The sequence below is a fragment of the Budorcas taxicolor genome, chromosome 19 (genome assembly GCF_023091745.1).
Source record: "Budorcas taxicolor isolate Tak-1 chromosome 19, Takin1.1, whole genome shotgun sequence".
Taxonomy (NCBI): Eukaryota; Metazoa; Chordata; class Mammalia; order Artiodactyla; family Bovidae; genus Budorcas; species Budorcas taxicolor.
Window position 1 is genome coordinate 22,943,280 of NC_068928.1, and position 26,967 is coordinate 22,970,246.

The following is a 26,967-nucleotide window of genomic DNA, read 5'->3' on the forward strand; positions in this document are numbered from 1 at the left end:
TGGGACACTGAGAAAGCAGCCCGGGGATTGGAGCCCAGGGGTTGGAGACAGGATGCTTCAAAAGCAGAGAGCAGGGTCCCCCTGTGCCCACGTCCACTGTGGACAATAACAGCCACCAACTCTCCTAGCGGGAGACCCACTTGACCCCTCCTAGGACCAAAGGAGGGCAAAGGCTGCCCATAGTCAGAATTTCCTCAGCCTCATCCTTGCCAGCTGGTGAGCTTGTTCCTCCTATTCCCCCAGTTCCCAAGAAGGCCCTGCCCCTACTTAACCTTGGAGAAGGCTGCCGGCACTGTGACCAAGCGGAAAGATCTAGCCTCCAGAGTGAGCCAGGCCTGGGTTGAGACAGCTCAGGCAGCACAAGCAGACAAGTTACCTCCCATTCCAAGCCTCAGCACCCTTGTCTAGGAAAGGGGATAACACCTGTTTGGGTTGGGGGGAGGGGTATTCAGGAGGCGGGCTCATAAAGATGAGATGACTTAGCCCCTTGGCAGATGGCAGCTAATATTCCCAAGGCCCTGGGTGCAGGCCCTGTATCTGGAGTGGGTGGTTCGCCCGCTCTCACAGGAAGCCTGGGATGATGCCCTGATCCCACTGGGATGGAACTCAGCCTGCTGAACTCTCACTGTGTATCTGTGAAAGGAGGGTGGGGGAGGGGAGCTTCCACAAGCAGGAGAACCTAGAATTGGCTCTGGGAGGACAAGACCTTGGTGTTCCCTCACACTCCTCCCCACAGGCTCACCCCAGAGACAAGATGGGCTGACTCTTGCCGTGGATGGAAGCACCGTCTGGAAGGTAGGACAGCCCATTAGTTAAGCCTGGCACTTGGGATCTCTATCAGCCCTCTTAGATGGTTTGTTGCAAGATCTCCCCTTGGTTGAAGATACACAAGTCCTTATCTTCTTGCTAATCGGTTCAGATCAATTGACCTTCAAGTGGGCCTAATGTACAAGTGGTAAGAGATGGCTTGTATGCCAAGCAACCCGTGCGCTTAACTAGCTGTTGCTCAAGCAACCAAATGAGACACATGAACCCAAATTTCTCAGAACACCTTCTCCTAACAGGCTGCAAAGCCGGGATCTCCCCCATCGGCCTGAAACACTTGGTGGGTCCACAGACCTACTTAAAGGCACCAGATCCTATTAGGCAGGTGGCAGATTCCTCAGGGAGGCACAAGGGGGACTGAGCCTGGTACCACAGTCCCTAGGCCCTGCTTTGCCCTGGCTCAAGCCACCTGGCAGGAGAAGGGGCTGCATCCCAAGCTTTGGCAGAGGAGGGGGAGGAAGGCGTATTCCTGGCACTCTGGCTCCCATCTGACATTTTTTGGGGGGTCAAGTTTCAAGGCTTGTCAGATCTTAGTGTCCTGACCAGGGATCAAACCTGCACCCCCTGCACTGGCCATGCAGAGTCTTAACAGCTGGATCGCCAGGGAAGTCTCTCCCATTTGCATCGTGATCTGTTTCCTTGCTCGGCCTATTCCCAGAAAAGTGGGAGTCTGTCTCACTGAACCCATCTCTGAGGTTAGGTCACTGCTGACTTTCAAGTGGGAGCTGATGTTTAATCTTTTATTGCCGCCAGTCCCTGAAGTGATCTGGAAACAGGTAAAGACGCCGGGAGAGGGCCTAGAAATCTTGGCCAGGCTGGGGGTGGACAGCAACTCTCCCCATCTTTCATCACCCCCTCTGTGGTGCCCCCTCCCCACCCCGAAGAGAGCTAGCTGCTGGCCAGAAGTATCTCTCTGCCTGCCAGAGTGGAGGTCAGCCACCCCTAACTTTCCTAGGCTCTATTTATAAACCTCTGCTGTGTTCATTCTGAGCCCCCTCCTCAGGGTGTGAGCCGAGCTGCTTTGCCTTATCAGCCTTGCTTTTCACATGCGCTTAAATTCATGAGAAAAGGGAAAAAGTGAAATCAGATAGAAACGCAGGTCTGTTTGCTGTTTTCTCCAATGAAATGGTTCTGGGTAAACAGCAGACGCCTTTGATGAAATCCCAGCAGGCTTAAACAATAAAGCTGGTTACAAACTCAATCTGGCAGAGATATCAGATCTGAAATTGTTTCAAAAAACATGTCAACATTTTCTAATGCTCCTTGAAAAAACTTCCTGGGCTGCCCTCTGTGGAGTCTGGGTCGAGGACAGAGGATGGGGGCAATCCAGGCAATCAGTTTCTGCTCAGGCCCCACGGGACTTAAGCAGCCGGGAGTCCAGGAACAGGCTGTTCCAGCTGCTGGGAGGCCCTGCCAGGGCCTGCTGTACACATCTAAATGGTCACTTCGCAGTCCTTGTCTGAACCAGGCAGAACACCAGCCTCCTTCCTGTCTGCCACTTCACGCCCCTCCCCAAGCTGGCCTGTCAACCTCCTCCCCTAACTCCCTACCTTCTCTTCTCCATACTGCAGCCAGCAGAAGCTTTTAAAAATGTAAATCAGATCATGCCTCATGCCATTTCTTTGCTTAAAACCTCTAATGCCTTCACACTGCACTTAGAATAAAATCCAAACTCCTCCTGTGGCCTACAAAAAATCCTACGGGATCCGTCACTGCCAGCTTCCTTCGGCTCACTACTACAATTCCAGCCTCCCCCCACCCCCTTCTCTCCAGTCCTAGAAGCCATACCCATTTCTGCTTCTGGGCCTTTGCACTTTCTGTAAACTGCCTGGGATGTTTCTGTCTCAGGTTGTCAGCAGCTCCCTGCCCACCCTAGCTAAAGTTGGTCCTCTCCTGGCCAAGCACAATATCACCTCACAGCGTATTCTCTACACTAAGTCCGACCACTCTCTGAAATCACCTTATGTGTTGACTCATTAACTGTTTCCTCCTTTGGAATGCAATCTCTCTGCAGGCTCCCTGCCTTGAGTCCCCTTGCTGGTAGTTTAGGACTGGCATACAGCTCCATCATGAACTGCTGCGTGAATGAATGAGTAGCAAGGATGTCCTCACTCCCTTTAGGTATCCTGCAAGACCCAGGAGGACAGCACCATAAAGATACCTCACCAAAACACACAAAAAAGATACCTCACCAGCCTCTCCCGCCTGGTCACCCTGGCTATCCTTGCCCCGCCACCCCCTCTCCCCAGCAGGCCTCACCCAAGGTCGCTGCAGGCTTTGGGCCACCAGGCCTTGGTGGAGCCTGAGGGCAGGAGCTCAGGATTGGGCATCTTCCCATCTCACTGCCTCCCTTCCTCCTGCTGTTTCTCTGCTCTTCCCATTCCTTCCTCCCCCAGGACCCAAGCTCACACAGGCCTGAGACCGGGCTGGACAGGGGCGCAGCGGCCCCCCACCTCCTCCTTGCTGGCCTTCTTGGACAAGCTCAGGCGCCCGGTTGGCTCGAGTCTCCTGGGTCTGGGATGGCGGAGCGGGCTGGGGGGCGGACAGCGATGCCACCCGAGGGCTCGGGCCCCCACCCCCACCCCCACCCCGCCCGGGCCGCGATCGATCCTTGCTGCTCCGGCCTCATTACCGGGGAGTACAGCCGGGGCTGGCAAAGGAGCCAGACGGCTGCCGAGGGAGGTGGGGAGGGCTCCCGGCTCCCTGGCCCGGATTAAATATTTACTATGTTTTGTTTGGCCTTTGGGGGAGGGGCAGGAGGGCTGTCGCATGGATCCCGAGCTGCCGGCGGGGCGGGGCCCGGAGGCGGGGGCTGGGCTCACACTCGGCGCCCCGCACCCCAGCCTCCCTGGGCTGGCCGGGTCGGGAACCCAGGACCCCCGAGAACCCCCTTCCCGGTCGACCCCTCTCGGGGCGGGGATTTGCTGCAGAGACGTTGGGCCGCGGTGACAGATCTGGGTTACCGCGCGGGAGCGACGGGCCTCCCAGGAAACGCTTCCCACCCCGAGGGCGCCTAGGCCGGCGGCCCGGGAGGGGCCGGCGCTCGGCGATTTGCTCCCTCGCCCACCTGCGTCCTGCCCGCAGACCCCAACCGGGATCTGAAACCGCTTCCGGAGCGCCGGTCTGGTCTGATCCCACCAGCAGCCCTGAGCCGGCTGCACTCGCCCATTGCACAGATGTGAAATCCGAAGCAGAGAAGGAGACGCGGGGCCAAGCTGGACACCCGGGCCCTTCCTCACCAGGCTCGCCCAGCATCTGGTCGAGCTTTACATTTCCACCGAAGGCGGCGCCATGCCGACGCCCTGGCGAGCTCCCAGCACCCGCCTGGCGGGCTTCGGAGAAAGGGGGAGAAATGGGAGTAGTCTGGGCCTCGAGGGGCTCTGGGAGTGCTCTAACACTGCTCGCTGGATGCGCGGGCTTGGCACACTCCTCCGCAGCCAGAAAGGATCCTCCCGGAGGCCCTCTAATCTGTCACACACACAACTGCTAGTGATCCATTTAGTGTTCCCCCAATCGGATCAGGTGCGGTGGGGGCAGAGTGCTGCGTAGACAGGGTCACTGCCCTCAGCGAGCCTATGGTCTGCTGTACACACAATAAGAGTTGTCATCTCTTTCCAGCCCTCTACCGGCATGCGCGCGCACACACACACACACAAACACACACACACACACACAGACACACACACGGTGACTGCTGCTGCTGCTGCTAAGTCGCTTCAGTCGTGTCCGACTCTGTGCGACCCCATAGACGGCAGCCCACCAGGCTCCGCTGTCCCTGGGATTCTCCAGGCAAGAACACTGGAGTGGGTTGCCATTTCCTTCTCCAATGCATGAAAGTGAAAAGTGAAAGTGAAGTCGCTCAGTCGGGTCTGACTCTTAGCGACCCGATGGTGACTACTCCCCCACAATCCTGCTACAGGACATAGACCCACCCTAAAGGACTGCTCCAGGCTTCCCTGGTGGCTCAGGCAGTAAAGAATCTGCCTGCAATGCAGGAGACTCAGGTTCAATCCCTGGGTGGGGAAGAGCCCCTGGAGAAGGGAATGGCTACCCTCTCCAGTATTCTTGCCTAGAGAATCCCATGGACAGAAGGGGCTACATTCCATGGGATCACAAAGTCGGACACGACTGAGTGACTAACACACACACACAAAGTCCTGCTCACATCACATTCTACACGGGCAGGTGCACCCACAAATTCCCAGCCCACTCCAACCCCATCTCTACATGCGCATGTGTGCACACCACCCCCCCCACAAAACAACTAAAGAGTGGCCGCGTCACTCATCACATGTGTGTCCACTAATAAAAACACACATGCGTACAAAGAGCTGCCCCATCCCTGGGCGTGCATGTGCCTATGCTAGTACACACACGTTCACACACAAAGAACACCCCTCTCCACCTCCACACAAGTTGGTGAACATGCCCACAGAGCTGACCGTCCCCTCATCCCATCCCTGCACACACACACATATGCACATGCAGTGAAGCATCCACTGACACCTCATCCCTATACGTGTGTGTCCCCCTGCACACCCGCACACACAAGGCACATACGCATGCGCATTGACTGTATATAGGCAACTGGGGAAGAGCTGCAGCCTCCAGCCCTGCTCCTATTTAAAGAGAAGCATTGCTGGAAAAGGAACAAAAGCAAAGCTGGCTATAAATAGCCACCTCCCTCCCTGCTTTTCCTGCCCTCCGGCCTGGCGGCCTTGCCTCTCCTCTCCTGCCTGGGGCCCAGAGCAGCCAGGGCAGGGCTGCCCCCAGGGGTGGCAAGGGGGCCCTCAAGGCCCAGTGGCCAAGCACAGAGCACTGGGGCCTGCCAGGGGCTCTGGGCCCAGGTGGGTGCAAGAGCTCACAGCCTGCCACCTGCAGCCAGCCCTGTGTACATGTGCCCGGCTCAGAGGGAGGGAGGCCCACTTGGGCCTGGCGGGGCTGCTGCCTCAGCAAAACTACAAAGGCTGGCAGCTGCAGGGGAGGAAGGCGGGGCTGCTGAGGAAGGCCACAGCTGCCCCCTGCCCGGGCCCTCCCTTCCCGGCCAGGCCAGACCTTCCTGGGGTTGATTCCTGGTTTGGTACCTGGGCCCAGAGTCAGGGATACTGGGTGCCCTCTCAGAAGTCACATGCGCTGGAGGAAAGGTTGGCAGCACCAGAATGGGGGATGGGACACAAGCCCTACTTGGAGTTCCAGTTCTATTTCCTCTGATCCATCAGCTTTAGGCAAGGCTCCTAACCACACCACCCAGCCTCAGTTTCAACCCCCTCTTCTTGGGGTTCTAGAAATGATGCATGAAAAACCAGTGTGCCTAGCAGGCCCTTGGAAACTGGAGAGCCACTAGGATGGGGGAGATTACAGACTGCTGTCTGCAAGAATCCGCCTGCAGTGCGGGAGACCAGAGTTCGATCCCTGGGTCGGGAAGATCCCCTGGAGAAGGGAATGGCTACCCACTCCAGTATTCTTGCCTGGAGAATTCCATGGACAGAGGAGCCTGTCCTGTCGAGCTATATAGTCCATGGGTTCTCAAAGAATCGGACACAACTGAGTGACTAACACTTGCTTTTTAACACTTTCTGTGTCTGAGAAGAACTGGATGAAAATAATAATTTTGTTTTGTATTTGCCATGTGCTAGGCACTGGGCTATCTTTATTTTATTCCATCCTCTGTGAGGTAGGTACTATTTATTCCCATTTTACAGATGGAGAAACTGAGGCTCAGGGGCTTACTCTAAGGTCACACAGGACCCTAAAGCACAAAGCCAGGTCGCAAAGCCAAGCTGGAACAGAGACTGAAGGCCTCTGTTCTATGTTTTATACTGTGGGGGGACTGAGGAGCCCTGGTTCTCAGGTTAGCCCCTCCTCAGAGACCAGTGGAAGGCTGGGCTGGGCTGGGCTGCCTGGAACTGGAACTGAATGGGCTGCAGGGAGGGAGCTGGTGTGACCCTCAGCTCCTGAGGCCCCCACCAGGGTCTTGTAGCTGAGCCCGCCTCCTGCTCACCCTTCCTGTCCCCTGAGGGGCTTTTCTCCACTAACCCTGGGGGAGGGGGCAGGAGGAGAAAAGCTCAGGCAGACCTACTTTCAAGGCTTTAATCCTTTTTGCTTAAAGGATTTTTTTTTTTTTTTGCTTGGGGAAGACTTGGTCTGATCAGACGAGAGACACAGGGAGCTGACAAGCTGAGGAGGATTGGGGGGGGGGGGTTGGTGAGGAGAAAGAAATACATATTTATTACCCTCAATTATTGAAAAATAGATAGTACCAGATCTTAGGTCCTGGCAGACACTGCAGTGGCATTTGTGCAAGGACTATTTTCTTTCCCTTTTCTATCTCTCTTTTTCTTTTTTGGTTATTTCTGTTGAAATTGTAATGCTTGTAATGTGGTGAGCTTGTTAGTAAAAAAAAAAAAAAAAACTCCCTGGCCAGTTCCCAGTGGGTTGGGAAGAGCTTGTGACCAGGGAGCCTCTGTACTCCAAGTACTGGGAGGAGCTGGACCCCTTCTCAGTGGAGGAGAGGGGGTGGACAAGAAAGATCTGAGCCCTCATTTGGGGCTGCAGGGGCTGGGCCCAGGCAAGCATGTGGCCCCAGCTGATCTCCATTCCTGTCCTGCCCCCTGCTCTCTCAGGCAAACCCTCCACCAATTCAGCCCCCACTCCCACCCCTTCCCTCATTGCTGCTCTTTTCGAGGGAGTATAGAGAGAGAGAGAGAAATCGATTCTGCCTCTTCTGTGAAGGAGGTGACAGCTCTTGCCCCAGGCTTCTGAGGGCTTTGCCCAGAGGCACTGCCAGCTCCCCAGACACACCCTTCTCTTGCCAGGGCCTGATCAGCCTATTGAAAAGGGGGCAGGGGCAGGGCACCAGCTTGGTACAAAGATGCGAGGCATCCTGTAGGGCAAACTGAGGCCTGAGACCCAGTCTGGTATACACCCCCAACCTCTTTTGTTGTGGATTCCACATCAGGGCCAGGTGGGGCCTTAAACAGAGAAAAGAATAAATTAATAATGAGGGAGAGGAGGGGGGGATCTACAATGAGGAAAAAGACCAAAAAGCAAAGCCACTGGGAAGTGGACCGTGGCATTCATTTTGGTACTTGAAGACTCCCAGAGCCTGGCACACAGTCAGCCTCAGTCGAGGACTGTTGGCCAACAGATGGAGCTGATGCAGTCAGAAGAGCAACAGCATCTCATAAGGCCTTGCTACCTGCCAGGAAGGCCCTTTCCACCTACCTTGTCACGATTTCTCAGAGCCCCGAGAGGCAGCTGGCATTAGCCCCAGTTTTCAGATGAATAAATCGAGGCCCAATCGAGAATTAAAAGCAACTGCCCAAGGTAGGGCAGCTGGTAAGTGGCAGAGCAGGGCCCTGATTCCCGCCCGTCTGGCTGCACAGCCTCGGCTCCCAGCTACTCAGCTCGATATACAAAGACAGCAGGCAGATGTGAGCAGACCAGGGATACTTTTGAGAAGAAGCAGGCAAGAAGACGTATCTCACAGGCCAAGAGACAGAGTCACTGAATGGGGGTTGGGTTTTCCTTTCTGATCAGGGAGAACCTGCTTTGGGGGGAAGGAAGAAAGAGCTGAGGAGAAGTCAGGGCTGTGAGCCGGTGGCTGGTGGATAATGTCCCAGTTTTCTGTGGAGGCTTTCAATCTCTTCTTACTTTCCTGAGCCATTGAAAACCCCATGGGGATGCTTTGCAAAGCCCCGTCCCCTGCACTGCCTTATGGGATTTCCCCCAGACTCTAGGCAGAGGGGCAGGAAGTTGAGGACATACCCAGTCTCTCCCAAACAAGGTGACCCATCCCTGAGACTCCTCCCACTGGCCAGGGCTGGCCTGTGTCGTTTTGTCCACTCACGCGGACTCAGCCCTGGACACAGAGAGGCAAAGCTTCAAAGGGCAGCCAGTTCTGGCCTGCAGGAAGGAGGGCACAGGGAGTTACCATTCATGTTACTCATACTCCGGCCGCATCAGTTGAACTCCCATTCTGGGTGATAGTAAAATGCCACGAACTTCATCAGCATCATCTCACTTAAGCTTCACAAAACTCCAAGACAGGTACTCCTGGTAGCCCGATTTTACAGATGGAATAAGTTAAGCTCAGAGAAATAAGGTCATTCCTAGGACTTGAACTTGGGTCTGACCGGATCCCACATGCTTGATCCCCACTTGGAGGTGAAGGGCTTGATTGCTGACCCCTGGACTGAGCTCTGCCCACCAGACTCATCTTTTGGAAGCAAGCCTCCACTGAGCAAGGGCAGCCACAAGCATAGCTGCAGAGGTCACCACCGAGGGCCCCTCTGAAAGAGAGGTACAGGGAAAGGCTGGCCTAGGGCTCCTGGAGAGATGAGGGGTGTGGCACCAATCTTACCAGCCAGTGTGCTGTGGACAAGCTTTGGGACGCAGCCACCTAATGCTGTATGATGCTGGGCAAACCACTTGGGCTCTCTGGGCATCAGTTTTTCTCAGCTGAGTTATAAGGTCTTTTCTAGCACCAAAGAGCCTGCAAATCTGTAAAACTCACACCAATTCCCTGGTCCAGATCAGAAGCTAGGGACCTGCCCTTTCTCATGTTCCACCCTCAGGAGTTTTTGGTGCCAGAAGCCACCCCAAGTGCAAGGAAAGCCAATGCCCTCTATTCATCTTCCCCCTCTGGTGTGCTCACAGCCCCTTTCACTGGAGATCCGTGCTATGTCCACAGCCCCAACACACTCTCTCTCTCTCTCTCACACACACACACACACCCTCCTCTCCGAGTAACCAGAAGACTTAGGGTCTGGCTGTCTTCTGCTTGGGGTAGTGTCAAGCCCACCTACCTAAGGGACATTACTGACCTCCCAGGATGGCTTCCCTGGGAAGCCCTTGACATTTCACCCTTCTCTTTTCCTGCCCAGAAGCCCACACAGCACATGGACCAAGGCATATACAAAGATGTAGGCTGTGGCATGGTCTCCAACAGCAAAAAGCAGCTAACAGCCTCCAAACACAAGCCGGAGGATGGGCAGTCAGATGAGGCACCTTCTGCAGCCATTCAATAGAAAGGCCTTTGAGAACTACTGTTAATTCATCAAGACAGGGCACATTTCATCCAACAGAAGGAAGGACGCACCGAACACCCTGGGAGGGGTAAGTGTTCCCACTCTTTGGGTTGTGGGATTACAGTGATTTTCTTCTTTCTGCCAATCTGTGGGTTTCCAGTGTTTTCTGCCATGTGTACGCATTAGTTGTGAAGTTCAAAAATGTTACTCTGGGGAGAGAAGTTTGGAGTATGAATGAGGCAGCAAGTGAAAAAGATAAGACATTACAGAAAACTAAGTTCTGTGTAAAAGGCAAGGTCTTATGGGAACTGACCTCGGGCCTTGTGCCTGAACCCCATTAAGAGCCAAGGAGGAGAGGTGTCTGACCTCAGTGGGAACGGGGAGCCCAAGACCCACCACTCCTCCTCCCCACCCACCATAGCTGTCTCTTTGGTCTGGGTTTTGGCTCCTCCCCCTTGGCCAAGTGACTGATGGGCTTGGGCTGACCCTGAAGCTCTGGTTCTCTCCAAAGGAACCCGAGACTACTCCACGGGCTTATCTCAGAAAGTGTGCCCTGCTCACAGCTCCAGCCCCCAAGGCAGCAGGTATTGTGTTAAGCACACTCCTGCCTCAGGCCTTTGCACTCACTGCTTCCTCCGTCTCGAGAGGTTTTCCCAAGCAGAAGCAGCTTTGGTAGCGTAAGAGAACCTTCCCTCACTTCCCTTAGGCTTCTCTTCAAATGTCACTTTATCAGAAAGACTTCTTAGCCACTCTCTCTAAAATAACAGCTCTCTGGTCACCCTCTGTTCTTTAATGAACCCTCTGTTACTTTTCTTTTTCTAAGCACTTATGCCCACCTAACAGAGTATAGTTGATCAGCAGTTTTGTTGTTGGGTGTTTTTTTTTTCACTCATTTTTTGACTGTGCTGGGTCCTCCTTGCTGTATATGGGCTTTCTCTGATTGCAGTGAGTGGTGGCTTCTCTTGTTGCAGAGCACGGGCTCTACGGTGCATGGGCTCAGTAGTTGAAGCTCGCGTCCTCGGTAGTTGTGCACTTTGCCTACAAAGGTCCATATATAGTCAGAGCTATGGCTTTCCCAGTATTCATATATGGATATGAGAGCTGGACAATAAAAAAAGGTTGAGCACTGAAAAATTGATACCTTCAAACTGTGGTGCTGGAGAAGATTTTTGAGAGTCCCTTGGACAGCAAGGAGATCAAACCAGTCAATCCCAAAGGAAATAAACCCTGAATATTCACTAGAAGGACTGATTCTGAAACTGAAGCTCCAATACTTTGGTCACCTGATGCGAAGAGCTGACTCACTGGAAAAGACCCTGATGCTGGGAAAAACTGAAGGCAAGAAGGAGAAGCAGACGACAAAGGATGAGACGGTTGGATGGCATCAGTGACTCAATGGGCATGAATTTGAGCAAAGTCTGGGAGATGGTGAAAGACAGGGAAGCCTGGCGTGCTACAGCCCATGGGGTTGCAAGGAGTCGGACATGACTGAACAACTGAACAACAACAGGCTGCGTTTCTCCAAGGCATGGGGGATCTTCCCAGACCAGAGGTCGAACCCTGAGTCCCCTTTGTTGGCAGGCAGATTCTTAACCACTGGGCCACCAGTGAAGTACCTGATTGCTCATTTATTGTCTGTTCTCCTCACTAGAATGGAAGTTTCATGAGAACAGCAGACTTAGTTTTTGTTCACTGCTTCATTCTCAGGGCCAAGCCAGCAGAAGGCAGGCACTCAGTAAATGTTTAATGTTTATCAGATGGAGGGAGCCCTCCCAAACCTCTCTTGGCTGACAGGATGAAAGCTCATCTATGGACAGATAATCCATGGTCTGACATGGAAAAACATGGCTGGCTCAGCTGGGGTCTTCCTTCTGGGAAATAAAGCTGAGAATACCAATAGGAATTCCCTGGTGGTCCAGTGGTTAGGATTCAACACTTCCATTGCTGAAGGTACGGGCTCAATCTCTAGTGGGAGAACTGATATTCTTCATGCCGCACGGCATGGCCTAAATAAATAAATAAAGCTGAGAATACCAAGGATGTGGGGCAATTAAGTGGTGGGAGGAGGGGGGTGAAAGGCCATCTCGAAGAATAAGCAGTCCAGAGTCTTCCCTGGTGGTCCAGTGGCTAAGACTTTGTATTCTGGGAATACATGCCGGGGCCTAGGTTCAATCCCTGGTTGGGGAACTAGATCCCGCATGCCACAGCTAAAAGATTGCACATGCTGCAATGAAGATCAAAGATCCTATGTGTTGCAAATAAATCAAATAAATAAATTTTTAAAAAAAGAAGAGGAAGACGCCACCTTGGGTGGCCATATTGGGCTTTACGAGAGGTGAAAAGTCATGAGTGTTGACAGTGGGGTCAATGGGGTCAGTAATAGCTGGCTTGGGTGGAAGAGGAGTCCATGAGGGGGATCACACAGAGGCTGCCCCGTCTTAGAGGGACTCCCTTTCGTGGAGGTTTCTAGAGTCCAGGTCATGCATCTCTTTGCAATAATTCCCCATTTCCAGTGAGAAATCTTGAATCGCTGTAATCACATTTGTTCACTGAAGGCGGAAATACCAGCCCACCAGGGGCACTGGGCCAATTACAGGGAGATGATAACCATTGCTACCTCGAGGCAGCCCCAGGGCCAGTTGCCGCCCCACAGTTTGGTGGTACCGTTCCCCCTTGGGCTGGTGTGTTCTCCTGAGCGTGGCCCTGTGAACTGTCCCAGCCTCTCTCCCCTGCTCAGAGACTCTGTATCAACTGCAGCCTTGGGCAGCAACCCGGGAGCCCTCCCTGCAAGGAGAGGAAGTGGTTCAAAGTAAAAGTCATTTTCACAGACAGGAGAGAAGGCAAAAGAGGCAGCGTGTTCTCACCCCAGGCACCACCTGAGCTCAGCTTGGCCTGGCAATTTTATCTCCTCATGTTCAGTCCAGCCTCATTTAAACATTTCAGATCTCTGAAGCCCAGAATGTCCACGAGAGGTTTTTCATTTGCCACGGAATCAATAGTGCAAATTTTGTTCCATACAAATCTGCCAAGTCCAGCCCTAAAGTTTTTCGAGCAAGAGTGCTGCCTTTTCCCCCAGCACAGCTCTTGCCCTGGTGAAGTCCTCTGTGGCCTGGCTGCCCAGTCTTCCTCTGCCTTTTGGCTTCCTCCTCCTACAGAGGAGTGGAGCTGGGCTGGAGTGAGGCAGCAACCGCCCTGGGCCCTGATGAGCTCAGTGGCCCCTCTGTGCCTCAGTGTTCTCATCTGTAACTTGGGGCTAATACCACCTGCCTTTTCTGCTCTTAATGAGGCATTGCACAAAGAAAAATGTGAGACACCTTTCTCCACCCTCCTCACTAAAAAAAATAATATTAGGGCTTCCCTGGTGGCTCAGTGGGAATGCAGGAGCTACAGGTTCGATCCCTGATCCAGGAGGATCCAACATACTGAGGGGCAGCTAGGCCTAGGTGCCACAACTGCTGAGCCTGTGTTCAAGAGCCTGGAGCCACAACTGGGCCCATGAGCTGCAACTAATGAGGCCCTTGCTCCCTAGGGTCTGTGCTTCACAACACAAGAGGCCACCGCAATGAGAAGCCCATGCACCGCAACCAGAGAAAAGCCTGTGCAGCGGTGAAGACCCAGCACAGGCAAATATAAATACATAAAAATTAACACTGAAAAATAAATAAAAAGAAAAAAGGGAAGAAAAAAATATTTTCTCCTAGTTCCTGATACAAAGTTTTTCTCTCTCTCTTTTTTTTAAGCCCTAAGTTATCATGATTTAATTTTTCTTGCAGTTACAGAGCAACTTAAAAATTGGGTTTCGATACTAAGCTCCTTGTGTTCCAGCGTACGTGTACAGTCATTCAATCAACATCGCTAGTCAACTCATAAAGACACGACTTCGGTTATTGATTCAGTACTGTTTGCCCAATGTCATATTCGCGCTACATTTTATTTTCTGCAGGATGCTGTATTCAGTCGGGTCCTGGTAGGAAACACAGAGCACTGTCAGACTGAGTAATCTGATGAGCACATAATGATGATGAGAACGGTGGGGGTGTGTGCTGCGTGGTCAGCCTCTCAGTCCTGTCCAGCCCTTTGCGACCCCATGGTCTGTAGCCCACCAGGCTCCTCTGTCCATGGGGACTCTCCAGGCAAGAGTACTGGAGTGGGTTGCCATTTCCTTCTGCAGGGTATCCTCCCAACCCAGAGATCGAATCCAGGTCTCCCGCATTGCAGGCGATTATTTACCACTGAGCCACCAGGGAAGCCCCAGGAAACCCTAATAGATAATGTCTTTTACAGCCCCCTCCCTCCTCCCATGGCACCCCCTCCCCTAACCCCAACTCCCCCATCCCTCCAACCCCCCATCCCTCCAACCCCCCATCCCTGGGGCTGAGTGAGGGGAGGGAGCTCTTACTGAGCGTGGAGACAGAGCTGCTGGGAGAACTTTCACTGGTTCAGCACAGACCAGACTGACATCCAACTGCCAGAACCTGCATTCCTTTGCCTGAGGGCCTTTTCTAGCAGAGAAACTGTCTTTGCTCCCTTTAGGGGAACAACACTCACCCAGTGAGGGACTGGAGTTGGGTATAAACACCCAGCTCCCTCCCCTTCGGGTGAAATAACTTTGAGGTGCATGTTCTAGACTGTATCTGAAATTTCCCAGTGGGTCTGAGTTCTGGGAGAGGTGGGTTGAGGTGAGGGGCTCATCCGTGGGTCCAGTTCTCCGACTGACGTACCTGCAAGGATGGTGGTGCAGATGCTGAAATGGGAGAGATGGGGAAGGGTGAGTGTGCTCGGAGCTCAGGCAACACACCTGCCACTGGCTTCTTCCTTCCCTGTCTCACTTCCACACTCCTCTCCCAGTGTTCCCCAGGATCCTTCCCAAAGAGACTGGCACTTGAACCCTTGTCTCAGGCTGTACTTCTGGGAGGAAATTTGGGCGACCTGTGATGGAGGGACACAGAGAATCCATCGTGACCCACCCATCGGTTGAACTCGGCTGGAAGCTCATGGCTGAACTTCAACAGAACAAGCTCCCGGGACAGAGAGCACATGGAGAAGAATGGAGAACAGATCTGGAGGGGTCGGGGAGGAGGGTAAAGAGGAAGCTGTTTCCTCATGGAACTTGCCATCCAGTGGGGAAGGCTAATGACATAAAGGTAATTGCAATAAAATCGACTGAGTACTGCGACCTGGGGTACAGGGAACAGTGGGATACCAAGGACCACTCCCCTAGCCCAGGTAAGTTTCCCTCGCGGAAGTGTCGAGAAAGCTGAATCCTGAAGGATGAGCGTGAAGGGAAAGAAGGAAGCAGACAGTGTTCTGGGCAGCAGGGGGTGCTTGTGCAAATCTTTAGAGATGAGACAGAGAGAGAACAATTCCATTGGGGGATTGAAAGAAGGTCTAATGAACTTTGACCTCTGAGTTCAAAGTGGGGAGTGGGGAGAGGAGAGCTTAGTGGGGCTGTAGGTGGGACAAGAGAGGAGGACCTGACCGCCAAGCTGGGACATCTAGACTAGCCCCTGAAAGACAAGGAATCAATGAAGGCTTTTAAACAAGGGAAGGACAAGATCCTGTGGCACTGTAGACTCTGACCACCATGTGAAGGCTGGATGGGGGGAAGGCAGAAGATGCAGGGGGGCTGGGAGAGGATGGTGGCAAAGGCTAGGGTGGAAGCAGGGAAGGGAGGCGCGAAGGATGCTGAGGGAGAAGGGGCATCACTGCTCGATGGACTTGTGGGGAGTGGTGGGCTGAGGTGAGGGGCTCATCTGTGGGTCCAGTTCTCTGACTGATGGTACCTGCCAGGATGGTGGTGTAGATGCTGAAATGGGAGAAATGGGGAAGAAGTAAGGGTGCTCAGAGCTCAGGGTCAAAGTAGGAGCATCGTTTCACACACGCCAGGTTTGAGGGTCCTGTGCGGCTGCCAGTGGAGACATCTGGGGGTGGGGGGTCAGCTGGATGGATGGCCCCGCAGGTCAGAAGTAACACCTTGGCTCTCGATAAGACGTGGAGGGGAAGCAGTCAGTAAATGGACCCTGCAGCTGTGGACAAGCTGACATTATCCCCAGGGCTGAGCTGACACCCCTAGAAGGCAGGCCCAGGGCAATGCCCCCAGGAGGCACCACACTGGAAGGACGGCAGGCGGTAGTGAAGCTGGCAAGCAAGGCTGAGAAGGAGCAGCCTCAGAAGCAGGAGAAAGACCAGGGGAGCCGCCGTCGGGGAAGTCGAGGGAAACTATGACCGACAGAGTCAAGGGTCACCAGGTCAGGTGAGATGAGGAAAATGTCCAGCAGGGTCAGGCCAGAGGGGTGGCAGTGGAGTGACCACCGAATCTCCTCTCCCTGAGGGGTGAGCGGTAGGCAAGGGCAAGCGGACTCCAAGTGTAGACAGCTTCTCCCAGCGAGCTAAGCGGTCACAAGGGGTCCAAGTCCTGCTGCACGAGAGCGAGCTCCAACCCAGGCCTGGGCAGCGTGGTGTCCTCTGGGTCAGCACACAGCACACGACACAGCCAGTGGCCTTCCTGCCTCCACTGCTTGCTAGTGGGGGACCAGAGGGGACTCCCCAGCCCCCAAACTGGAGGAGCTTCCAGGGCAGCAGTAAGGCCAGAGGAGGAGTCCCCTTGAGCCAGGTGTGACCAGGGCCACCTGAGCTATCTGCTTTATATTCTGGGCTCTGACACTGGACATCATTTGAAGAAACTCTCTTACTGCCGAAAAACATTTGCCAAACCGTCCATCTAGTTATATGACATATGGGGCAACTGAGGCCCAGCGTCCGGGGTCCTAGTGAGTCAGTCACAGAGATGGAAGCAAATCCAGCCCCAGGGCTCCAAGTGTGGGATCCTGTCCACAGCCCCAGAGTCCACAGCGAGAAAAGGGCCGTGGCCAGGCCAGAGGCAGGATTGTGAAAGGCTGCTGCTGCCGGTGGAGCCGGGCAGCCAGTGAAGACACAGACAGACAGCAGAGTCAATAGCACGTGGCGGGCCGCCCGCAGCACAGCCGCGGAGGTGGCCGGCGTGCCGGCCAGCGGGCTGCCAGTCCGTGACCACAGCCCTCGGCCCGTGCCTAGCCTGCCCCGGCTGCCCCACGATGGCCACTGAGTGACCGACTGTCTCCCCCAAAGCCCCCCGCACCGCCTGCTCCTTCCTCCTCCCAGCCTGCTCAGACAAGGCCATGAATAGAACATTAAAGGTAAAACCTTCTAAAAGAAAAAGCAGCTCCCTGGTAGGAGTCGCCTCATGAAATGTCAAAGGCAGAGCAAGGCTTCCTGCCTTGTGTGCTTCTCACTAATGGAGGCACCTTAGCCTCTGTATCCCCATCATCCAATCGCCCTATAAATAAATCATCGTAAGAAGAATGCCAATTTTCCCCCTAGGGCCTCATGAATCTCTGCATAAAAGCCCCCTTCATGATGCACGCATTGGCTCAGGTGCCCGGAGAGAGAGAGATGGCGAACTGTGCTTCCAACAATTTCAGAGGCAGTAGCAACTCTCATGCCACCTCTGTGGGCTGAGAGTTGGGAACTCTGCTTTCCTCCTGACTTGGGGAAGAAATTTTTGCTCCATTTCCTGCAAATCCACCCCGACCACGGAGCCACTGTCCTGTGGAATCAGCCCAGGGGGCTACCAGGAGGCCTTATCTCCAAGGGCTGCGGTCCTGTGTCCCTTGGCAGACGTATGATGACGAGTCGTGCCGACCCCCCTGCGTGGGTGGGCGAGCTACGTACCCACTGGAGCTCTGTTCCTGACATGTGGCACGCACAGTGCTGGCCCACCCGCCCACTCCCAGGGCCCGACCCCACTGGGTGGCTCACCAGCCGCTCGTGCTGCCAGTGGTCCCGTCGGAGGGAGTGCCAACCTAGGTGCCCGGGAAGCTCAGCTCTGCCAGCGGAGGCCTCTGGCGAGCACTCCTGGAACCTGTTGCACTCTCGCCAGGTGTGGTTCTGCGTGCAGACACACACACAGCATTGTGCCAGCTCTCTTGCTGGGTGGGCCTGGAGGCCTCCACAGCACTTCTTCTGAATCACCTCGCAGGGGATGTTTGCAGGTTTGGATCCCAGCTTCACCGACTGATTAGACCGTAATCACAGGTTCCAAAGCACCCTGCTGAATCTGTTAGCTCTGACAACCCGTCCTGCCCCCACCGAGGAGAGGGACGCTCCTCCTTGAAAGGTGGGAATGTGCTCTTCTGCACCCAAGATGAGATCCACTAGACTCCCCGCCTTCTCTTTTCTTTTCCAAACTGCAGGAAGAATAGGTCTCTCGGGTACACATCCGTGGCTGGAAGTGGGCAGGAGAAACCCTGCGTGGAGGGCCTGCAGTTACTGCCCAGCTGACTGGCCAGGGCTGGGCCATGGGAACTCTCCAGAGGAGAAGGGGCAGGTGGAGGGACCCCTGCCCCTGCCAAGTGCCAGTCCTGGGGCTATTGCTCCCCAGTCACCAACCAGTCTGGGGTGTGGCTATGTTAGCCGCCCCACCAGGACAGCCTGGAAGGGGAGCCTTGGAGAGCAACAAATGCAGAGTGCCCCGCCCCCTGATAAGCCAGGGCCCCGCCTTCCTGAAGGGCCTGAGAGCGGGCAGGATGCTTCATTGTCTGATCTCTGTCTGCAATGAAGACAGCAGTGCAGGAAGCAGTAGGGGAGAGAAGGGTCGGGGGCAGGGTAGAGGAGGACAACTGAGAGAGGGGTTCAGGGTCTCAGGAGCCCCAAGTCCCAGCCAGAGACGTTCCTGGAGGAACACCAGAAGAAGAGTGCGCGGGAATTACCAGGGAACTCTGTAACGAGACACACACGACTGATTCAGATTCAGCAGTGCCCGGCACCTCACAAAACAAATGTCACATAAATCAAGGCACATGGGCGTGTGAGGCAGTGGAGCTGAGAGGTTAAGAGGGCGAGGCAAAGAGCGTGGTGGCACACAGACCTGGGGTGGCATCCTGACTCAGCGTGCCAGCTGGGTGACCCAGGGTCAGGGAGTTCATCTGGCCTGTGCCTCAGTTTCCTTATCTGTATGGCAGGGACGAGCACAGACTGATCTCGAAGGGTGGCTGTGGAGACTGCCTGAGGCTAGGCATGGAGTCCACTTAGCCTGGCCCATCACTAATTATAAGCCACTATTGTCAGCATGTGGACAGGGAGCGGTGGAATCGGATTCAAGGCAGGTGAGGAAGAACAGTCCATTCTCTGCTGCTCATTCCCTGCTTGCATCCATGCCTCCTCCCAGCAGGCTTGGCCAGGTGTGTTCGGACCACAGTGGCCTCCCCTTGCTCCAGTGATGGACCCCAAGTCAACTGTATCTTTTCGCCCCAGTTCAACGACATCCAAGGAGGTCCCTGCTTCTGGTCCCCCCTTCGCCTTGGGGTTGATGTCTTCCTAGGTGTTCTCTTGGGCTTCCCAGTTGGCACTAGAGGTAAAGAATTTGCCTGCCAATGCAGGAGATCCAAGAGACGTGGGTTTGACCCCTGGGTCAGGGAAGGTCCCCTGGAATAGGGAGTGGCAACCCCCTCTAGTATTCTTGCCCGGAGAATCCCATGGACAGAGGAGCCTGGTGGGCTACAGTCCATGGAGCCAGAGAGTTGGACACGACTGAGTGACTAAGTACACATGAGGTCTTCTCCCAAGCCTGAGGAAGCCCTCACCATGGGGTGCCTGCATCACTCTTCTCTCAGACTCATTTCTACCCAGGTGGCCTGGCCAGTGCACCCCGAGGAAAAGGCCGCTTCCAGCATTCTGCATGGAGGTCCTGCCTTCTGCTGTCCCTGGAGGCTCTGTTCCCGTTTCGCCAGCTATTTTGCTTCCTCGGCCATCTGTTCCCTCCCTGTCATCTCCTCTCTGCTTTAACCTTAACCACTACTTCGCTGCAGATGGTACCAAACAGATCCGTTCTTGACATCCTTCAGCAGGCCTGCCCCCTCCTTCTCATCTCCAGAGAGTGAACTTCTGCTCCGTCCTTTCTCAGGCCCTGACTTCAAAGCTTGGAGTTAGACTCATTGCCCACCCCCCCCCCAAACCTCCCTCCTAGATCCCATCTGCTGTCAACTCCGCCACAGGTCAGGGGGCAAAAACTCCTACCAGTCTCCCCTGTCTTTTTCATTTCCTAATGAGACTTCCTTGCTTCAAACTTGGCCAAGAACCTCTCCCCGTGTCAAGTCCACTGTCTGCTCTGGTTATCCACCTCATCTCCTAAAACAGAGCCACTGAACCCTCTGGGGTGGTGGGGGTCGAGCTTAGCAGCCTGAACCTGAGACCAGAAACTCGGGTTCATTCCTGCAGTAGAGGAGTCAGTGTGTCCACGCTGGGAGTTTGGGTCCTGAACAGTTCCTCTGCAGCAACTAGACCTGGAAACTATGGTGAGGAGTTGGCTTCATGTTGGCATGACAGGGGCAGAACCAAAACACATTTTCTACATCATCTTAGCTCACAAATGGGGAGCATTGCATTTCTTTCCTTGCTTTTATTCTGGCTACTGGTGAGAAAATGCATGCAAGGACTTTATTTAGCAACTCTGCCTCTTCTCTCTGTTGAGGTGACCTGGTGCTTCCTTAAAAATTTCTCATCCTGTCTTCTCTTTGCTGGTGTAAGGACCAGGAACTTTGACGGGAAAAGCAGTCCAGAAGCTCCCAGTTAAGGAAACTGTCTTAGTGTCACTGGTTTCACTGGGCTGCTTTCCTTGAATGGGACAGACTTGTGCTGGGAAGACTGGAACTCCACTTCTGTACCTAGATTTGGGCTAAAAAGGCTTGTATCTCATCCCTCTACACAGGGTTCTTATGATTTCCCTCTCTACACTTTCTCTAGTAGAAAGGGGAATGTCTTGGCTGTCTGCGGAACACTCTCCACTTCCCTTCACCGTTGGGGCTAAGGAGGGCCACAACACTAACAGCTCTAAGGGGAGCCTGCTTATACCTGGACACATGGAGACTCTCTGATTCCCTAGGGGGCCTCTGAATGCAAATCAACCAAGCATCTGACAACCTCATGGTCCCTTCTTTCTCCTACCTTCCCTTCTTCCCACAAAAGAGACCCAATCCAGCCACCAGACCAGCCGATCTGGCTATGGAAACCAAAAGAACAAAATGCATCTTACTGGGTTGTAGGCCTTAATCTAGCTCTTGCTGAATTATTCAGGGATGGCATTAACTTATAAATGAGTGTGTTTGACTGATTTTGTGGTTGATGTACAGATAAATTCTAATGAAAGACAGCTACACGATTTTAAATTATTAATTAGACTGCCACTTAACAAAGCCTATTTGGCACTCTATTTCCTTGCTTAACAAGACAAAAACTTTAAGGAAAGGTTCTGTATTCACCCAGAGGCTGTTGATTTGCATTCTGTTTTTTATAGCTCTAAAAATGAAAACCATATATCCTGACCTTAAGCAGGCCACTTCTGGCCAAGCAAAAACCCAGCAGGCCACTCTTCCTTCCTAGATGGTGCTGAGTGGCTCGGGGCCTCGCTTGCCCTGCCTGCTTCTCATCTCTGACCAGAGATTTGCTTTTTATATCCCCGGTTCTGCCAGGCTAGGCTGGGAGATGGAAAAGCCAGCAGGGCAGCTGCTGAAGCCTTCAGCTACCAGCGCGGTCAGCAGCAAGATCCACTGAGGACTCGAGGCTGTTCAGGTTCATAGAGGTGGGGCTGTGGCCAGGAGAGTCTGTTCATTAAGAGATGCAAGGCAGCACCCCCAGTTCTTAAAATGTCCTGCCCAGGGACGACACCATATTAACTGTCATAGGACAATCAGAAATCAGAGACGTGACCCTTGTGGTCCAATGCCTACTCTCACCTTCTTCCTTCTCTGGGGTTTCTCCGCAGGATATGTAGGGCTCATGGTCCTCTCTCCTCCCGGGATCTAGGAAAGGCTACTCTTTCATCATCTTTCAAACCCTTTTCCAAATCATAATTAAACTATGAAACTCCCCCCAGGGTCAGGACCCCATGCAGGGTTCTGCATCTGATGGGCAGGGAAATTGCAACAAATACCTGAATCCATCCTATGACCTTTTTTTTTCATCCTATGACTTTTTTGCCAGGAGCTTTTGGGAACACTTGAGAAGCAGAAACTTCAATGGCCACCTCTCTTGCCACCAGCCCCAGGCATATCTTTGTCTCTGGGCACATACCTAGAATCCACACAGAAAATCTGAGTGCCCTGTGTTATGTATGCACAAGAGAGACCAATTCTGGTGACCAGGATCAGGGGCCAAGGGAGAGATTTGCCCAGACCAGGACCAAAATAAAAGCCCTTTGCCACACAATGGCCCAGAGCAGCAAAGGACTTCTCTGCTCTGCTTCCCTCCGGCCAATCCAGGTGAAAACCTCTTTGTCGGTAGAATCTCTCTCGCCAACCAAGCTATGCAGGAAGGGAAAAATAGCCCAAGTGGCAAACACACGTGACTGCCAAGCCTCCAGTGGCCATCTCTTGGGCAGGGTAAGGAGCCTCCCGCTGGGGAGCAGGCCCCAGAATGCACTGGGTTCATCCCAAGCTGGGTCTCTGGCTAGCGAGGATGGGAGAAAAGGCTCTTGGAGGCTGCTCAAGCCTCCCTGGACACCTCAACCATATAAATAAAACGCGTGGGCCGCTTCGTGGCTCATTTTTAACTGTAAACTGACAAAAGACCAAAAGGGAAATGAGATGTCAGCTGCTCTCTATTATCTCCATCACAGACCTGCAGCCTGGACATGGCGGCCTTTAGAACTACCCGGGAAGCCTTCCCCACTGGGGCAGGTTTGCAGGATCCAGGTCCAGGCTGCCAAGCTCTGTAAAAAAAAGGCACCTTCTCTGTGCAGACGCACTCTGGCCAGCACTGGCGGGTGCTGAAAAGACTTTTGGTCCCTTTTTAGCTGGGGAAAGGAACTGGAGTGGTGTCTCCAACCAGCAGCAGAGACTTCCCACCCACAGTGAAAGGCAGTCAGGGTTCCCCCACCGTGCACCGCACCGACCCATGTGGAGGATACAAGTCACACACAAGTTGGTGGCTATTCACACAGTGGGGCGACCCAGATTCATCGGTCGGCCTGAGCCAGCCAGGACCGCCACACAGCCTTTAGGGCTTCCAGTGCAGACGTGGTTTCTTCACGCACCTGTCCCACCAGCTTATGGGGTCTCTTCCATCACCCCCACACCTGCTCCTCTCCGCCCTGGGCTTCGCTTTCCCCTCCTCCCGTCACCTCCCCTTGCCCATTTTCTCCTTTCCCATCCTACTGTGAGGTCAGAATTCCGTGCTTACGACACCTCGGTCTGTTGCCATGGAAACAGGGGCGGATTAAGGCTGGAGCGCGGAGCTCAGGGATCAGGCCCCTCCGCTACCTGAGGTCCCACCTTAGCTGGCTCCCGTAGGGCCAGGGCAGACAGCCGCAGGCGCGGGTGGCTCACCGGTCGCTCGGCCCGGGCCAGGAACGAGGGGGTCCCGGCGGGGCGCCGCAGCCCGCCCGGACCTGGGAGGTGAGAGAGGTAGACGCAGAGGCCCGAGCGGCGGGTGGCGGAGCCCGCGGGCTCACGGCGTGGTCACCTGCCCTCCCTGGACCCTGGCGACCGCTCCCAGCGCGGCAGCCACGTGGGGGCGCGGCGGGACTTCCCCAGAGCCCGCGCCAACTTTGCAGCGCTCGGCTAGGAGCCCGGCGGCCCGAGGGTCGTGGTGAGGTGGTAGTGGGGATGAGGGGGGGGGCAACTGTCCTCAGGTTAAGCCTGGCACGGGCTGCGCACGCTCCTGGCACGGCCTCCGCCTTCCAATCCCTCCTCTCCAGGCAGAAGGAAAGTTTGAGGAACCGGACCTCTGGAGCTAGCCACCAACCCTCGGCCGCTGGATGCCCAGAGCCCATCCCTGGGGACCACCAAAGCGCGGTGCAGGGAAGGTGCCCGCGTCCGGGCCCCTCCTGGGAAGCCGGGACGCGCGGTGAGTGAGCGCAGGGGCTGCGCGGCGCCTGACCGCCGGCTGCACCGGAGCGCGGGTCGAACCCGGCCCCGCCTAAGCGGCGGAAGCTGGTGGCGTGGGTCCGCGAGGGGGATGGAGGCTGCAAGTGAAAAACTTTATACCGGCAAAGCTAAGGTCCCAGGAGGCCGGCTCCCCTTCCATTACAGGCAGTTCACTGTGGTCTCCAAATGACCTCGCCGAACCAGATCTCTAGGCCTGGCTGCTGGATTCAGGGAGCAGATCCCAAGTCTCGCTACTAGCCCCCGTCGGGGGCAGAGCTCCCCCAGCAGCACTCCCTCCGCGGCTGAGTCCCCGCGAAGCCCGCTAGCCTTCCCAGAGCAGCTTCCCAGACCGGGAGCCCCGGCGCCGGGCGGCTCTCGGGCGGCTCCCAGGCTCACGGCTCTGCCCCGTGCGCATACAACTCCAACTTGCCCCTGCGGCTCCAACTCACCTTTGCGAAGCATGTTGGCCGCGGGGCCGCCACTCTGAGGTCGGCCTAAGCGCGCTCCCTCCCGGGGTCCGGATTCAAATCGTCGGGCGCCGGCTGCAGCTAATCCGTGCGCGTCGAGGCGGGGGCAAGCCGGGGATCCACTGATGCCCGGCAGCCCGGCCCCGCAGGGGCATGGTGAGCCCGAGCCCCGCGCCGAGGGCACCGGCGCCCACCGGCAACCGCGGCTCTGCTCGGCAGCCCCCGGGGCGAGCTGCTTTCTCCGCGGAGCCGGCGGCCTGCTTCTGCAATCTCGAGCACTTTGCAGGCGGTTTTGAGGGGGGACGCCGCCCCCTGGTCCCCTGGCCGCGGACCCCTGCTCTCCGCCCCCTCGGGTCGCCGCCGCCGCCGCGGCTGCTGCAAAAGGGCGCTCGCACGCACCACCGAGCTCCGGGGAAAGCGCCGGGCGCGCGTTTGCAGGACCGTGCGATCGGCGGAGCGGGGCGCCTCCCTTCCTCCCCCCGGCTTCCCCCACCTCTCCTCCTTCCCTCCCTCCCCCGCTCGCTAGCTCCCTCCCTCTCTCTCTGCGCTCCCCGCCCCCACTCACGGAGCGCCTCCCATACAAAATTTATGAAAGTGCTCTCAGCTCGCGGTGCCGAGCGCCGTCCTATTCCCAGGGCAGCGGCGCTCAGCCGCGCGGCGCCGCCTCCCAAGGTGTTTTCGCCGCGCCCGCCCCCGGGGACGATCCTCGGCCCACGTCCGTCCAAGTACCTGCCCCAGTCCCCGGGCCGGTCGTCGGGCCACTCGAGAGTCCCTCCCGGGCTCCACGGGCTTCCCGAAGCTCGCACCCGCAGCCCCACCCCCTCCGGGCGAGCGCCCTTCGCGGATGGAGGTCACCGAAACAGGCGGCTGGAAGCGTGCGCTCTGCCCACCGGCTGGGATGCGAGGACCGCCGCCCAGAGTCCCCAATTAGAAGTCCGCACTCCTGCCCATCTCCTCACTGGCGGACTCCGCTTTTTCTTCGGAGGCTCGACGGCTCCTCCTTGCCCAGGACAGCTCCGGCAAACCCAGCAGCATCGCATCCCGCGTCCTAGGACACTGCTCTTTTTTGGGGGGAGGCGAGTGCGATGTCCCCCTGGCTAGTCTAGACCTGGCAACAAGCATTGAGGAGGCCCAGCTGCATATCCTAGCGAGGGGAAGACCGATGTGGGGCTCAGCCAGACTATCTCTGCTTAGGGGGGGGCCACTGTTGTCCGTCAGTCTATACAGACCCAGCCCAGGGCTTCGTGGAAAATGGAGGAGGCACCGCCTAAAAAGCAGGTCCAGCTGGGAACCAGTTGGGCTGAATTTAGAGAAGGTTAAGGCCAGACCAGTCCCGGGTGGAGGCCGGCACCCCCTACTGGCCTGATATAAGAGGGGTCCTGAACAGGGGAAAACAGTGGCCCAAGTCACCTATTAAAGGTACATTTATTGAGGGACTATCAGTATAGAGCTTTAGTCTTCCGGGATTCAGTCAATGAAAAAGGCAAAGTCCCTGTCCTTGTGAAATTTATGGTTATTAGGGACCAATTTAGGAAAGTCCAAATGAGATCTTGCTTGGAAGAAGAAAAAATAAGTCAGGTGTTGTTCTGGAGCTAATAAAAGGGGATCAGGGAAAGCACTCTGAGCAGGCGACATCTAAGCAGAGATCTAACTGAAGTGAGAGAGTCGTGTGATTCCTTGGAGACAAACTTGACATGTTAGGAACCTCAAAAAGAAGGCCAGTATCATTCATTCACTCATACATGCATTCAGCAACACTGAGGTTTGTGCTAACTACATAGGCTTGGTATTCTGCAGTCCATGAGGTTGCAGTCAGATGCGGCTTAATGACAGAACAACAACAACAACATAGGCTTGGGTTTTCAGAAGCTTATGGCAAGCTTCTGTAGGGGAAGACCCATAAGCTGTCTTAGAATGTGCTAGGAAGAGACAGTGTGGGAGGGGACTCTGCTAGCTCTGTAAGGGGCTGAAAGACCATCCAAAACTGTTTCACAAAGGAGGTGCCATTGGTCTTGAGGGCTGAATGCATCAGGCTGAGAAGGGGAAAGACTAGGACAGGCAGGAAGGAATGTGTAGATGGCTTGGAGGTGAGAAAGTAAGCTTGTGCTGAAGATTAAGAAGATTGGTCCATCTTGCGGTAGAAACCCCAGGTAAGGCATTCTCTTAGCCTCTGCCAGCTGCAGGACTGGACTGAGCAATCCTGTCTGAGCCCTGCCAGGCAGACACTAGCTGAACTCCGAGGACACTGAGAGCTGCAGAGGCCCTCCACCAGTAAAACCCAGGTCAGGGAGGTTGAGCAACTCACAGCAGATCAGTGCTGAAGTATGAGCCTGCATCAGGATATGCTAATCCTCCTTCCACCTCCCCAAGCCGCCTCCCCATGACCCCCTGCCCTGCAATCTGCAATCTCCAGTATCTTAGGCAAGGTTGGCTGGGGCTGGGCGTGAGTGTGAGAAGCAGAGTTATTTCGGGCCTCTGGAGGGCTGGGTGCTGTTTTGGAGTCCAGCCAGGGGGTGGGGGCGACTGTAGGCGGTGCTGTAGTGCAAGGTGGGGGTGCGCTGTGCCCGCCTTCTTGTCAGGCAGTAATTACTCAGACTGCTGAGTAACTCTGGCAGGGAGACCCCCGCGGACAGATGGAGGTGTTCTTGGCCTAAGCTGAATGATGGCCCCCAGTGTCCTGCACAGCAGGGTCTTCAGGCACAGGCTTGTTTCCTAATGGGGGCCACACAATTCATTCAGGCCAGAGGC

The 26,967-nt window shown here is 55.2% G+C and overlaps 1 protein-coding gene across 1 annotated transcript in view; it reads right to left on the minus strand.

Annotated features, from left to right (window-relative positions):
- Positions 1 to 24,450, minus strand: part of RTN4RL1 (reticulon 4 receptor like 1) — a 75,395-nt gene extending 50,945 nt beyond the window's left edge. Inside the window, exon 1 of the mRNA XM_052658208.1 lies at positions 24,202 to 24,450. Within this exon, the coding sequence (XP_052514168.1) occupies positions 24,202 to 24,214 (13 nt within the window). The 5' untranslated portion in view covers positions 24,215 to 24,450. The remainder of the gene's footprint in view (positions 1 to 24,201) is intronic.
- Between the last annotated feature and the right edge of the window lie 2,517 nt (positions 24,451 to 26,967).